General features: G+C 39.6%; 1 protein-coding gene across 11 annotated transcripts in view; it reads right to left on the reverse strand.

The window, feature by feature from the left end:
- The window catches only part of NUMB (NUMB, endocytic adaptor protein), a 162,855-nt gene that overhangs the window by 15,083 nt on the left and 133,119 nt on the right, over positions 1-14,653 (reverse strand). For 2 of the 11 annotated variants that reach the window (XM_027552364.1, XM_027552363.1), the window contains exon 2: positions 871-988. The exons of the other annotated variants lie outside the window; for them this stretch is intronic. In XM_027552364.1, coding sequence (XP_027408165.1) covers positions 871-873 — 3 coding nt within the window. In that variant the 5' untranslated portion in view covers positions 874-988. The remainder of the gene's footprint in view (positions 1-870; positions 989-14,653) is intronic. 11 annotated transcript variants of the gene reach the window in all.

The following is a 14,653-nucleotide window of genomic DNA, read 5'->3' on the forward strand; positions in this document are numbered from 1 at the left end:
TTCCATAAGTCACAAGTACAGATGGAGTCCAAGGTTCAGGAGGGGTGCCCAAAGCCAGATACTCAAATCAAACTGCAGAAACATTCAAGAAAAAACAAGCCAAAGCCATTATTTTAGAAACACAAAGCAAAACAATAAGGTAAAATTAAGTAAAGGGTAAGGAGGATAAATGGAATAAAAACCAAGATATCACATTCCGTAAAGGGCAAAGAATAAGTAGATTCTTCACCCATTTCAAAACTCAACCACAAAAACCAAGAGTTAGATAAATATTAAATACATAAGGAGTTACACCACAAGTAGCTTCTACGAGTGTATTCAGAGTAGAAAGTAATAAGTAAGTCTAAATTGAGATGCTGACCATTCTACTATACTTTGACCCCAATGTGTATGGCTGTGCCCTTGGTCACCTGAAATTTTCATATTAAAAACCCAAGAAATCTTCATGATTCCTTTAGCAATCTTTAAAAAGCATTACTTATTCTCCCAGGATTAACACAGAACTGCTTTAGTTTTTAATTTGACATTAAATGCAGACAGACATTTTGGGGACATAGGAGGATTAAAAAACCTGGAAAAATATTGTCATTATAATATAAATTCCTTTTGCTGGCTGAGAAAAAGCTTTGGCACAAGTCACATGAGAACAAGCTGATGAATGATTTCTCCTGTGATGGAATGAAAATGGGACAGGGGAGTTTCTAATAGCAATTTAGCAGCTTCCTTTCTTTTTACTTGCTCCAAGGATACAAACAAGATAAAAGCAAGGTGAAGGCTCAGAATAGGTATCAAAACATCATAAGAAAGTATAGATCAAAAGAAATCTGGTACTACTCTGGGAGGGACAAAGGAGGATAAAGAAATGCCTACCATTCTCCACTTTACATGTCCAAGCCCAGCACTCCTCAATAAAGCACGGCCTTATTTAAGTGAAATGTGTAATCCACTCTGGCTCCAACTCCACCATCACCTCAAATCTGATGAGAGCCTATTACATACCGGGCAATAGAAATACTTGAGTTCACAGTCCACTGAAAGGCGACACTCAGATAAAAAATAAATAATACAGTAGTAAATGCTATAGCTTCCCTGGTGGCTCAGACAGTAGAAAATCTGTCTGCAATACAGAAGACCTGGGCTCAGTCCCTGGGTTGGAAAGATGCCCTCGAGAAGTGAATGGCTACCCACTCCGGTATTCTTGCCTGGGAAATCCCAAGGACAAATGAGCCTGGTGGGCTACAGTCCATGAGGCCACTAAGAGTCAGACACGACTGAGTGATTAATGCTTTCAAGTGCTTTAGTAGAGCTGAAAACAGTTTGTAACAATGTCAGAAACAAGGCACGGTCAAATCTATTTGTGGAATTAGGGGAAGGCTTTTTAAAACTGAAGAGTGAATTGGGTACTAAAATAATTTTTCTAGATGCCCCAGGTAGGAATAGGAATGCAGGGAAATAATAGAGGTAGTAGACATCCCAGGCAGAAGAAACAGCAGTACAGGATATGGAAGCAAACAACAGAGCAAATCTGGGCCCTATAAATACTTCAGTGCGGCCTCAAAGTGGGGAGGCACAGTGGGATATAAAGAGCAGGAAAGACCTAGACATGGAGGACTGTGTATACCTGCTAAAGAATTCTATCTTAATTCTATGAGCAATTAGGAGCTTCTAAAAGTATTTTGGACATGATTAAACAGATTTGCATTTTTTAAATATCACTTTGGCAGCACTGTAGAGGAGTTGGAAAGAGACTGATAGGAGGTAGAAATACCACAACAAGATTCCAGGTGAGAGAAAATGAGGGTTGTGCTCTCTTGAGTGAGATATAGGGCTGGAGATGAGAAGTCTGAAATGGTGAATATAAGAGAAATGTTGAAGACCCCTCTCTGTTCCTGGCTTGGGTAACTGGGTGGAGAGGGTACCACAAACTAAGAAAACAGAAGAGATGCAGAAGCAAGTTTGAGAGGGGGAGACTAGGATTCCAGTTTTAGACAAGCAATGTTTGAGATGTGTGTGCAACATCCAGGCAATTGGATATACAGATCTAAATTCAGTAGAGAACTCTTAAGATGGAATTTTAGTTTTGGGAAACATCAATCGTGGGAGCAATATGAGGGCCAAGGACAGGAGAGAATATCAATAATTAAGGAATTGGGAGACAAGAAATGAAATATCAGAAAAGGAATAGTGAGGAGAATGTAGAGAGATTAGCATCACTGAGACCAATGGAGAGGAGTTTCAAGAAGTAATTTGTGGTCCAAAATGTCAAATGTTGTAAAATGACCAAGTAAGGAAAGATGTGAAACGTGTCCATTGGATGTAGCGATGAGTAAGGCACCACAGAGTGACAGCGGTTGAGGTGGCTGGTTATTTTTATTTTTAGATTGGCTAGGTTATGTTTGCCTAGTTGTTTGATCAAACACTAGCCTACATGTTGCTATAGAGGTATTTTGCAGATGTGATTAACATTTACAATCAACTAACTTTAGGTAAGGATTTCCCAGGTGGCTCAGTGGTTAAGGTTTGACCCCTTGGTCAGGAAGATCCCTTGGAGAAGGAAATGGAAATCGACTCCAGTACTATTGCCTGGAAAATCCCATGGACAGAGAGGCCTGGTAGGCTACAGTCTATGGGGTCGCAAAGAGTCAGACATGACTGAGCGACTTCACTTTCCCTTTCCCTAGTGACTGAAGGGTAGCAGCAACTTTAGGTAAAGGAGATAACCCTACCCTTGATAATATGGGTGGGCCTCATCCAGCCAGTTGAAGGCCTTAAGGGTAAAACTGAGGTTTCCCTGAGAAGAAATTCTGCCTGAATTTCCAGCCTACTGGTCTGTATGTGTATACACATAGAGAGAAAGACAGACAGACAGAGGAGGGAGGGAGACAGAGAAACAGACTGTGGTTCAGTTTCTCTGGAGGATCTAAAAAAGTGGAAGTCAGACTAGAATGGGTTGAGAAGTAAATGAAAGGCAAGAAGAGTCTACATATATTAAATACTTTCTTTAAAAAAGCTTTCCTACAAAAAAGAGCTGTACTGCAACAGGGGACAGGCAGAGGATCAAGGGAGGTCCTTTAAAAATTGTGGTAAACTAACGTGCTATACTAGAAATAGAATGGATTTTGGAGTAAGACAGATACAAGTCTGAATTCAATGCCACTATTCATAAGCTAAGGAAGTTACAGAGTCCTCTGAGTTTCTACTTCCTCATCTGTAAAGGATCTGTGGGGTTGGTAAAAGGACCAGAGTTATATAAGCACCTGGAATTTAAAGAGGGCAATAAACAATTAGTGTTCATTTATTGTTACATTAATAAACTTAAAAATTTCTCCCAACAACAAAGCTTCTTGAAAGAGTAAGACACACTTTCACCAACGACAACAGATAATGCTTATCTGCTGAATGACAAAAGCCTGTGGAAAGATGGAGACTAAAGCCCCAAAAGAGTAATGTAGAGAACAAAGTCGTCAAGGAGGCGAAATAGGATGAAGCCAGAATACAAATTTTAGATGGGAAAGGAAATGTCCCTTCCTTGAAACAGAGGGATGGAGTGAAGCCGAGTACAAATGAAGACAGATTAGTAAAGGAGTGAGTGACAAGTTGAGGAAGTTTACTTCAAAGAGCCACAAATTCATCTGATCAGGAGATGAGATGATCTACTTTGCTAGGGAGAAAAAGGTAGGCAGATTTAAGAGCGTAAAGACTTAAACAGCAGTATTGGGGCAGTATAGTACAGAGACTACACAAACTCTGGAACCAGGCTGTTGTCTGAGTGTGAATTCTGGTTCTGCCATTTATTAGTATGATCAAAGGCAAATTACTTGACCTCTCTATGCTTCCGATTCCACTTCTGCATAACGATGTTAATAATGTCACATACCTCATGGGATTATGATGAGGATTCAATAAACAGACATACCCATCAACAACTATAACTGCCCGTATTTAACCAATGCTTAGGTAGTATTAGAATAGCAAGGAGAGATAAGAAAGCCTTCCTCAGCGATCAAGGCAAAGAAATAGTGGAAAACAACAAAATGGGAAAGACTAGAGATCTCTTCAAGAAAATTAGAGATACGAAGAGAACATTTCATGCAAAGATGGGCTCGATAAAGGTCAGAAATGGTATGGACCTAACAGAAGCAGAAGATATTAAGAAGAGACGGCAAGAATACATAGAAGAACTGTACAAAAAAGATCTTCATGACCCAGATAATCACAATGGTGTGATCACTCACCTAGAGCCAGACATCCTGGAATGTGAAGTCTAGTGGGCCTTAGAAAGCATCACTATGAACAAAGCTAGGGGAGGTGACAGAATTCCAGTGGAGCTATTTCAAATCCTGAAAGATGATGCTGTGAAAGTGCTACACTCAATATGCCAGCAAATTTGGAAAACTCAGCAGTGGCCACAGGACTGGAAAAGGGCAGTTTCATTCTAATCCCAAAGAAAGGCAATGCCAAAGAATGCTCAAACTACTACTGCACAACTGCACTCATCTCACACGCTACTAAAGTAATGCTCAAAATTCTCCAAGCCAGGCTTCAGCAATACGTGAACTGTGAACTTCCAGATGTTCAAGCTGGTTTTAGAAAAGGAAGAGGAACCAGAGATTAAATTGCCAACATCCACTGGACCATTGAAAAAGCAAGAGTTCCAGAAAAACATCTATTTCTGCTTGATTGACTATGCCAAAGCCTTTGACTGTGTGGATCAAAATAACTGTGGGAAATTTTTCAAGAGATGGGAATACCAGACTACCTGACCTGCCTCTTGAGAAACCTGTATGCAGGTCAGGAAGCAACAGTTAGAACTGGACATGGAACAACTGACTGGTTCCAAATAGGAAAAAGAGTACGTCAAGGCTGAATACTGCCACCCTGCTTATTTAAACTTATATGCAGAGTACATCATGAGAAACGCTGGGCTGGAGGAAGCACAAGCTGGAATCAAGACTGCCAGGAGAAATATCAATAACCTCAGATATGCAGATGATACCACCCTTATGGCAGAAAGTGAAGAGGAACTAAAAAGCCTCTTGATGAAAGTGAAAGAGGAGAGTGAAAAAGCTGGCTTAAAGCTCAACATTCAGAAAACTAAGATCATGGCATCTGGTCCCATCACTTCATGGCAAATAGATGGGGAAACAGTGGAAACAGTGTCAGACTTTATTTTTGGGGGCTCCAAAATCACTGCAGATGGTGACTGCAGCTATGAAATTAAAAGACGCTTACTCCTTGGAAGGAAAGTTATGACCAACCTAGATAGCATATTCAAAAGCAGAGACATTACTTTGCCAACAAAGGTCCATCTAGTCAAGGCTATGGTTTTTCCGGTAGTCATGTATGGATGTGAGAGTTGGACTGTGAAGAAAGCTGAGCACCGAAGAATTGATGCTTTTGAACTGTGGTGTTGGAGAAGACTCTTGAGAGTCCCTTGGACTGCAAGCAGATCCAACCAGTCCATTCTAAAGGAGATCAATCCTGGGTGTTCATTGGAAGGAATGATGCTGAAGCTGAAACCCCAGTACTTTGGCCACCTCATGTGAAGAGTTGACTCACTGGAAAAGACTGATGCGGGAGGGATTGGGGGCAGGAGGAGAAGGGGATGACAGAGGATGAGATGGTTGGATGGCATCACCGACTCGAGGGACATGAGTTTGAGTGAACTCCAGGAGTTGGTGATGGACAGGGAGGCCTGGCGTGCTGCGATTCATGGGGTTGCAAAGAGTCGGACATGACTGAGCGACTGAACTGAAATGGGTAGTATTTACTATTTTGCTGGAAGGTAAGCTCCATGAAGGCAAGGTTTTTTTTCATACTTATTGTTCACTGCTGTATCTTTAGAGCTTAGAACAATGCATGGTACAGAGCAGGAGTTTAAGAAATATTTGTTGAAGGGATAAATTTGCTAAATATCTGCTATAGGAAAGAGGAGACAGTTAAATCAGTGATATATAAGGCTGCCAAACAGTACTGAGAATCCTGTGTAAGAAATCTGAATCTTCAATTTTATCAATATGTTCATTGTGCAACAGTAGCCTACAGTGTGCAGCATCTGATGCAAGAGACAGAACTACTTCAAAGTTGGGAGACTGAAGGTGGGAAAACTAAAAGATCATTTTAGAACAGGACTGCTCCCTATTTAGTCTCCTTATCACACACAAGGAAATATTTTCTTGGCCCAATTAGACTTCTATGAAAATATCTCTGCTTTTTGAGGTGTCTTTAATCTTTACAGTGTTGTACTAAATGCATCAGTGAAGCACTGTATTTGTCATATTTCATAGTTTCTGACTACTCTAAACAGGGGATGAAAACAGATAATATGAATTTTTCCACTTGTTCATACATCTAAGTGCCAGTTCTTGGATGTCAGTACAGTTTGCCACATTATGATTACTTCAATAAGGGACTGAGATATTAATACTCAAAGACACACCTGCAGCTGAAATTAAGTCCAAACTTCCTCTCACAAACTCTATAGTAGCAGTGCTTCTAAACTATCCGTCAACTTTTTAGAGTTTTTCATTCTGGTAATATAAACTAAGATTCCTAATCACTTTTTAGAAAATGATGAAAGTCACAGAGAGAAAATGAAAGTTTCCCTTTTGTTTGCCCTGAAACTGTCTACTTAAGCAAATTACCTTAGGAGATAAGGTTAAAATTAGCTAACCACAGGACTGAAAAAAGAGATAACCCAGAGTAAGTACGAAATGTAGAATACGCATACATCTTAGTTACATACACAACCCGTAAAAAGACTACATAATACTTCAGACACTAGTAAAAATGTGATAGGGGTAATGTATATATGACAATTAAGAATTATTTTATCACCATGGTTCCAGTGCTTTCTATTTTAATGATAATTTCAAGGTAATAGGTAGAATTCACACTGACTAGTGTCAGTGCATAAAAAAATACAATTTTATAGAAAAGAGAAACCTGTTTATTATTCAAGCAGAGAAAATGGGTCTAATATGAACAGAACTTCAGTAACTGAGAATTTAAACTGGTGAAATCTAAGAAGGATCAGGCTATCCTATGAGTGAAAAATGTCAAATTAAGAATAATTTCAAGTAACCACTCAACTCTCTAAATATCCAATTCAGAATTTTAAAACTAACATTTCCCTTAAACATCTTTTATTACAGGTAGATACAAACCAGTACAGAAATTAAGCAGACTCTGACATTGGAGAAAAGGACAGCAGGAAATCAATTGATTACAAATTACTAAGTCAGGAAACTTCAACTTGCAAGTAAGAGAAATGTACAAGTAATCTTAACATGAAATTACTAGTGAAGAAACACAAACTGGTTGCAAAAATGATATGGAAATAGTAACTAAATAAGCTCAGTACACTGTAAGATCATTTTCTCCTAAATATCAAAGCTACTCATAATAAAAAGCAATGAAATAACTAATTACAATAAAGAACTGCCATCTACCTACTTATGTCCAGCTGCCTGCTGTTTTTTTTAAGTAAATACCACTTCAGAAAGTTTTTTTCAAGGATGGAGACCATAAGTTGGTAGGGTTCTCAGGATGTTGACAGGTTCTTACAGTCACTCTTTTGTTATACATATTGTTGTTATTTGGGGAAATACTTCAGATTTCCAGTTGGAAAATTAAGTTTCTAAACTGTTTAAATCACAGATTAGGAAACTTTCTGTGAAGGACCAGATACCAAATAACTACAGCTTTGCAGGCCATATAGTCTGTGTCATCTACTCAAGTCTGCCTTGCTGTACAAAAGCAGCCAGACAATATGTAAACAAATGGACATGGATTTGTAACAATACAACTTTATAAAAGGGTTTTGGAAGGACAATTCATTATATTGAAATATTAGATCTGTTTGGAATTGCTCCTGAATTCTTTTTCTTTTCTATTTTTTAAAACAAATATCCTTATATCCCACTAGTTTATTATAGTATAATATATAATATTATATATATATAAATTATTACATTAACTGAGACCTGAACTCAGGTGCAGTCCAACTCTAAAGTTCTGTGATTCCCAAGGCCAACACTGAAATAAGAACATGCAATTAATCAACATAAATAGAAGTAATATTGGGGGCAAAACAATTGTGCTGAGAATACGATAAGAGCAAAAGGTGTTCTAATGTAAGCCAAAGCAAAGGAATGCTATAAAGACACACAGAAGCGTAATTTGGCTTAGCTATGAAATGTTAAGAAGCAACAGCAGCAAACAAGGCCAATTTGGGCAGGAAGATTAGAGCAAGTCACTCTTTCTGAGCAACAGTGATATGCCATTCTACTGTGCAGAGCTCTTTCTGCTACACACCAAAGAGGTCTTCAAGGGTACCCAGTATGTAAAGAATCTCTGGTCAGTCTTTCTGCCACACCTACACACAGAGATAACCCAGTCATTATGGTGTAATAACATATTAGCAGGCAACCATGGCACAGAGTGCCTTGTAATGAGTGAACAAGACAACTTCATTTTAAAAAAAAATCTGAGAAGGGCCTTCAAATCTATTAGATGACATTTAATTTCTGAACAGACTGTGTAATGAACAAATTTTGTCTTAAAATTCCAAGATACAGTATGTATCTTCAAAGGAAAGAGCAGTAAAGAAAAACACAACTTTCTATAGAATTTGAGACTGGTACTATCTCCAATGGCTGCTTTATTAAAAATACAGTAACTTTTATCTTGCACTTTCTTAAGTGAGAAGGGCCTTTAAAGGCTTTCAGGAAAAAATAAGGATGATACAATGTCATGAACCAAACAACAAAACAGATTTTTTGAGGCAATTGAGCTCTTCCAGTATGCCAAATCACTTTTTGAGGGGAAGAAGGAACCTAGAACAGAAATTATTCTAATATTAAGTTCATATTTCAAACGTATATAATAGAAAAAGTGGAAATTCCACAGGGACCTAAAATTCAACCTGTCTGAAACCAAATTCATTACACCTCTTCTCACAGTGAAAGACCCCCCCCCCACCATGGTCATCTTTACCATAAACTTAGGTCTTACCTTCTGTCTCCTTTCATATATACCTAGGGTGAATGAATGAATGATCTCCTCACCCCAGTGGCTGTTAATGCTGCTCCTTCTATGCCTTTCTCCTCTTAGTGTAACTGGAACTCATAGTCTTAAGTCTCAACCTTAAGTATCATCCCCTCTCAGAAGCCTTGAACACAATCTCTTGCATTCATTCTCCCTCTCTGCTCCAGCAGTACTTGTTATTGTTACACAATTTGCTAACTTTTTTTTAAACCTGTCTGGTTTTACTACAGGGTGAACTTGCAAGCGGTGCATCTGACATTCACTCACTCAGACACGTTGGAGTAGCCATCATGGACCACATACTATTCTAGGCATTAAAGACTCAGCCAGGAACAAAACAGGTCTGTCCACAGAAAGCTTATGTTTTTGTGAGGAAGAACTTAAAAACCAAATTAGTAAAATGCATGAGTTTGAGTAAGCTCTGGGAGTTGGTGATGGACAGGGAAGGCTGGTGTGCTGTAGTCCATGGGGTCACAAAGAGTCGACACGACTGAGCGACTGAACTGAACTGATGCTACGAAAGATGGTGATAACTTCTATCAGAGGAAAATAAAACTAGGAAGGGGAACAGTGAGTGTTTATATATGGAAGAAGGTGGTATTTGAAATTTAAAATAAGGTTCTCTCAGTGACTGCCTCAGTGAAAATGGGGCTTTTAAGCAAAGAATGGGAAGAGATGAGGAAGTGAGCCACACACATATCTGGATGATGAGTGTTCCAGATTAGAGGTTATGGCAAGTGCAAAGGTCCTGAAGTGGAAGCATACCTGGTATACTCAAGGAAGAGCAGGGAGGCTAGTACGGCTGAAACAGAGGAAGCAAGAATAGGAGAAGATAGGAAAAGGGACAGAGGGAATTCATGTACAATGGCCCACTAGGCCCAGAAGACTTTGGTTTTTACTCTGGGTAAGTCAGAAAGCTACTGGAGGACCAACTGCTGTAGGGAAACAATCAGATGTGTCTTAAAAAGATCACTCAGACTGATATCTTGAGAACAGATGACAGAGGAATAATGATGAAAGCAGACTGAGTAGAACATTAATGCAATGATTCAGGTAAGCAGAGGAGCTGGCATGGACCAGGGTAGTGGTGGAGGTAGTCAGACAGGAACTGCTGACAGGATGATATAAGGTAAAAGAGGAAGAAGTCAAGATCAGATCCAGGATTTGTTGCTAAAGCAGAGGGACTGGGATGGGAAAGACTAGGGAAGAGCAGTCTGTGGAAGAGTTTAGAATTTGGTTTGTGACACATTAATATGAAATGCCTTAGGGTGAAATGTTTGATGCTACTGATACTGACACTTGTTCATATAGCAAGCTATTCTGTACACTTGGCTTGTATTTACTAATTTAATCTTCAGAACAATCACATGAAGTTAGAATTAGTATTATCCCCCGCCTCTTTTTTTGGTAATAGATGGGGAAGCTGAGGTACAAAATGGTTAAAAACATCTCCCAAGGTCATAAAACTAATAAGCAGCTGAGCCAGGATTAAATACACACATGGACATCACCAGATGGTCAACACCGAAATCAGATTGATTATATTCTTTGCAGCCAAAGATGGAGAAGCTCTATACAGTCAGCAAAAACAAGACCAGGAGCTGACTGTGACTCAGATAATGAACCCCTTGTTGCCAAATTCAGACTTAAATTGAAGTAAGTAGGGAAAACCACTAGACCATTCAGGTATGACCTAAATCAAATCCCTTATGATTATACAGTGGAAGTAAGAAATAGATTTAAGGGACTAGATCTGATAGATAGAGTGCCTGATGAACTATGGACGGAGGTTTGTGACACTGTACAGGAGACAGGGATCAAGACCATCCCCATGGAAAAGAAATGCAAAAAAGCAAAATGGCTGTCTGAGGAGGCCTTACAAATAGCTATGAAGAGAAGAGAAGTGAAAAGCAAAGGAGAAAAGGAAAGATATACACATCTGAATGCAGAGTTCCAAAGAATAGCAAGGAGAGATAAGAAAGCCTTCCTCAGCGATCAAGGCAAAGAAATAGAGGAAAACAACAGAATGGGAAAGACTAGAGATCTCTTCAAGAAAATTAGAGATACCAAGGGAACATTTCATGCAAAGATGGGCTCGATAAAGGTCAGAAATGGTATGGACCTAACAGAAGCAGAAGATATTAAGAAGAGACGGCAAGAATACACAGAAGAACTGTACAAAAAAGGTCTTCATGACCCAGATAATCATGATGGTGTGATCACTCACCTAGAGCCAGACATCCTGGAATGTGAAGTCTAGTGGGCCTTAGAAAGCATCACTATGAACAAAGCTAGTGGAGGTGACAGAATTCCAGTGGAGCTATTTCAAATCCTGAAAGATGATGCTGTGAAAGTGCTGCACTCAATATGCCAGCAAATTTGGAACACTCAGCAGTGGCCACAGGACTGGAAAAGGTCCGTTTTCATTCCAATCCCAAAGAAAGGCAATGCCAAAGAATGCTCAAACTACTGCACAATTGCACTCATCTCACACGCTAGTAAAGTAATGCTCAAAATTCTCCAAGCCAGGCTTCAGCAATACGTGAACCGTGAACTTCCAGATGTTCAAGCTGGTTTTAGAAAAGGAAGAGGAACCAGAGATCAATTGCCAACATCTGCTGGATCATCGAGTTGGTGATGCCATCCAGCCATCTCATCCTCTGTCATCCCCATCTCCTCCTGCCCCCAAAGCCTCCCACCAGCAAAAGAGTTTGAGAAAAACATCTATTTCTGCTTGATTGACTATGCCAAAGCTTTTGACTGTGTGGATCACAGTAAACTGTGGAAAATTCTTCAAGAGATGGGAATACCAGACCACCTGACCTGCCTCTTGAGAAACCTGTATGCAGGTCAGGAAGCAACAGTTAGAACTGGACATGGAAGAACAGACTGGTTCCAAATATGAAAAGGAGTACGTCAAGGCTGAATACTGCCACCCTGCTTATTTAACTTATATGCAGAGTACATGAGAAACGCTGGGCTGGAGGAAGCACAAGCTGGAATCAAGACTGCCAGGAGAAATATCAATAACCTCAGATATGCAGATGATACCACCCTTATGGCAGAAAGTGAAGAGGAACTAAAAAGCCTCTTGATGAAAGTGAAAGAGGAGAGTGAAAAAGTTGGCTTAAAGTTCAACATTCAGAAAATGAAGATCATGGTATCTGGTCCCATCACTTCACGGGAAATAGATGGGTAAACAGTGTCAGACTTTATTTTTGGGGGCTCCAAAATCATTGCAGATGGTGATTGCAGCCATGAAATTAAAAGATGCTTACTCCTTGGAAGGAAAGTTATGACCAACCTAGACAGCATATTAAAAAGCAGAGACATTACTTTGCCAACAAAGGTCCATCTAGTCAAGGCTAAGGTTTTTCCAGTGGTCATGTATGGATGTGAGAGTTGGACTGTGAAGAAAGCTGAGCACCAAAGAATTGATGCTTTTGAACTGTGGTGTTGGAGAAGACTCTTGAGAGTCCTTTGGACTGCATATTAAAAAGCAGAGACATTACTTTGCCAACAAAGGTCCATCTAGTCAAGGCGATCCAACCAGTCCATTCTAAAGGAGATCAGTCCTGGGTGTTCACTGGAAGGACTGATGCTAAAGCTGAAACTCCAGTACTTTGGCCACCTCATGCGAAGAGTTGACTCATTGGAAAAGACTGATGGTGGGAGGGATTGGGGGCAGGAGGAGAAGGGGATGACAGAGGATGAGATGGCTGGATGGTATCACCGACTCGATGGACAGGAGTTTGAGTGAACTCCGGGAGTTGGTGATGGACAGGGAGGCCTGGCGTGCTGCAGTTCATGGGGTCGCAAAGAGTCAGACACAACTGAGCAACTGAACTGAACTGAATCCAGATCCCCAGTCTGTCCTTGACCCCTATGCTATACTGTTTCTAAGATGGAAATACCACTCTGGAATTTATTGGAGATGTCTGGAGATAGAAACTTCAAAATCATCAGCATAGAGATGGTATTTAAATCCATGACACTGGATGAGATCATCAAGGGACAAGCATAGGTGGAGTCCACAGACTGAGAAGTAGGCAGCAATATAAGGGAAAATGAAGACAGTATGACTCCTTAACTCCAAACGAATAGTGTTTCAAGGAGTGGGAGGGATGGGCTATGTCAAATGCTGTTGATAGGTTGAGTAAATAGAACCACTGGAATAATAATACAGATGACTTGACAAGTGGTGAGGGTAAAAGTCTGATAGAGTGTTCAAGAGAGGAAAGGAGAGAAGAAACTGAAGGCACCAAGAAGAAACCTCCGTTTAAAAAGAAGGTTTATTTTCATGCTAATGGACAATCCACTAGAGAAAGAAAAACTGATTATCGACGATGAGGGATAGCGATACTGAAGAGCTGGAATAAGAATTTTGTGGAGGAGCTGGCCTCAGCTAGGAACACAGACAGCTTATCCCTTGAATAGGAGGGAAAATAGAATATATGTGCACAGATGCATGTAGGTGAGAAGATATGGTGTTGTGTCTGAGAGTTCTCTTCCAGCTGATTCTATCTGTTCAGTGAGGTAGGAAGCAAGGTCATCAACTGAAAGAGAGAACAGAGTAAGAAATTCTGGAGATTTAAGGAAAAGGAAAGCATAGCCAAATAGTCATCTGAAAGTAAGAATAAACTGGACTAAATAAATGGAGACCATCTTGCTCATCGTTGATCTGGGTAGCCTAGAACAGTTCCTAGTATGTTTTAGACACTAACTGTGACTTTGGACTTTGGACTTGAGAACCACTGACTACTTATGAATACAAATTAAAAAAAACAACTTCAAAGGTTAATGAGTTGGTTTTTTTTTTCAGTCTAGAAAAGATCAGTGGCCAGGCCATTTGACATATTAGTTGATCATGTTACAGGAAATACTGAAACCAAGGATCAATGGAAATATTCTAATGACTCCTGGGATTGTCTTTTTATTTTTCCTTCTTTAGAAATGTGTTATATTGCACTTCAAAAACAAACCCTAAAAGGTGCATTTAATAAGATATGAGAGAGGGTAAATTTTATAGAAGAAAGGGCATGGGAATTTAAAAAGCAGAAAGGAAGAAAAGGAAAGAGGCAGTAGATACTCCCTCACTTGTAGAGGAAAGGACCCAGAGTGGTCCAAGTACAATCTGCCATTAAGGAAAAAACACAGGAAATCTAAATAGAATGTAGATGTGAGCACACTGACTTAACGTGGTCATGAATACCATTTAAATGTTTTACTCTTGCGAATTAGTTGCAACCAATATAACCATGTGCTACTTTTCAACTATGTATTCTCTAAAACATAACCATTTCTAATGATGCCATTTAACAATTGTAACAGCATAAAAACTTGAAAAAATATATATCTGGCAGTACATTAACAATATCTGTTATAACAGATACTACAATATTTTTGGTGATTTTTATACAGTTAGAAGTGGTTAACCCCCTCCCCCAAATTAAATAATAGCCTAGGGAGGAGTTCACAGACTCAAATCCCCACAGGGTTAAAAGCAGGTAACAAAATGAGTGAAGCAGACAGTGAGGACAACAGGGAGCTACAGGGATATGGCAACAGGCAACCAAAGGGCATAACAGCTACTCAGCTCCGCATA

Source organism: Bos indicus x Bos taurus, chromosome 10 (assembly GCF_003369695.1).
Source record: "Bos indicus x Bos taurus breed Angus x Brahman F1 hybrid chromosome 10, Bos_hybrid_MaternalHap_v2.0, whole genome shotgun sequence".
NCBI lineage: Eukaryota > Metazoa > Chordata > Mammalia > Artiodactyla > Bovidae > Bos > Bos indicus x Bos taurus.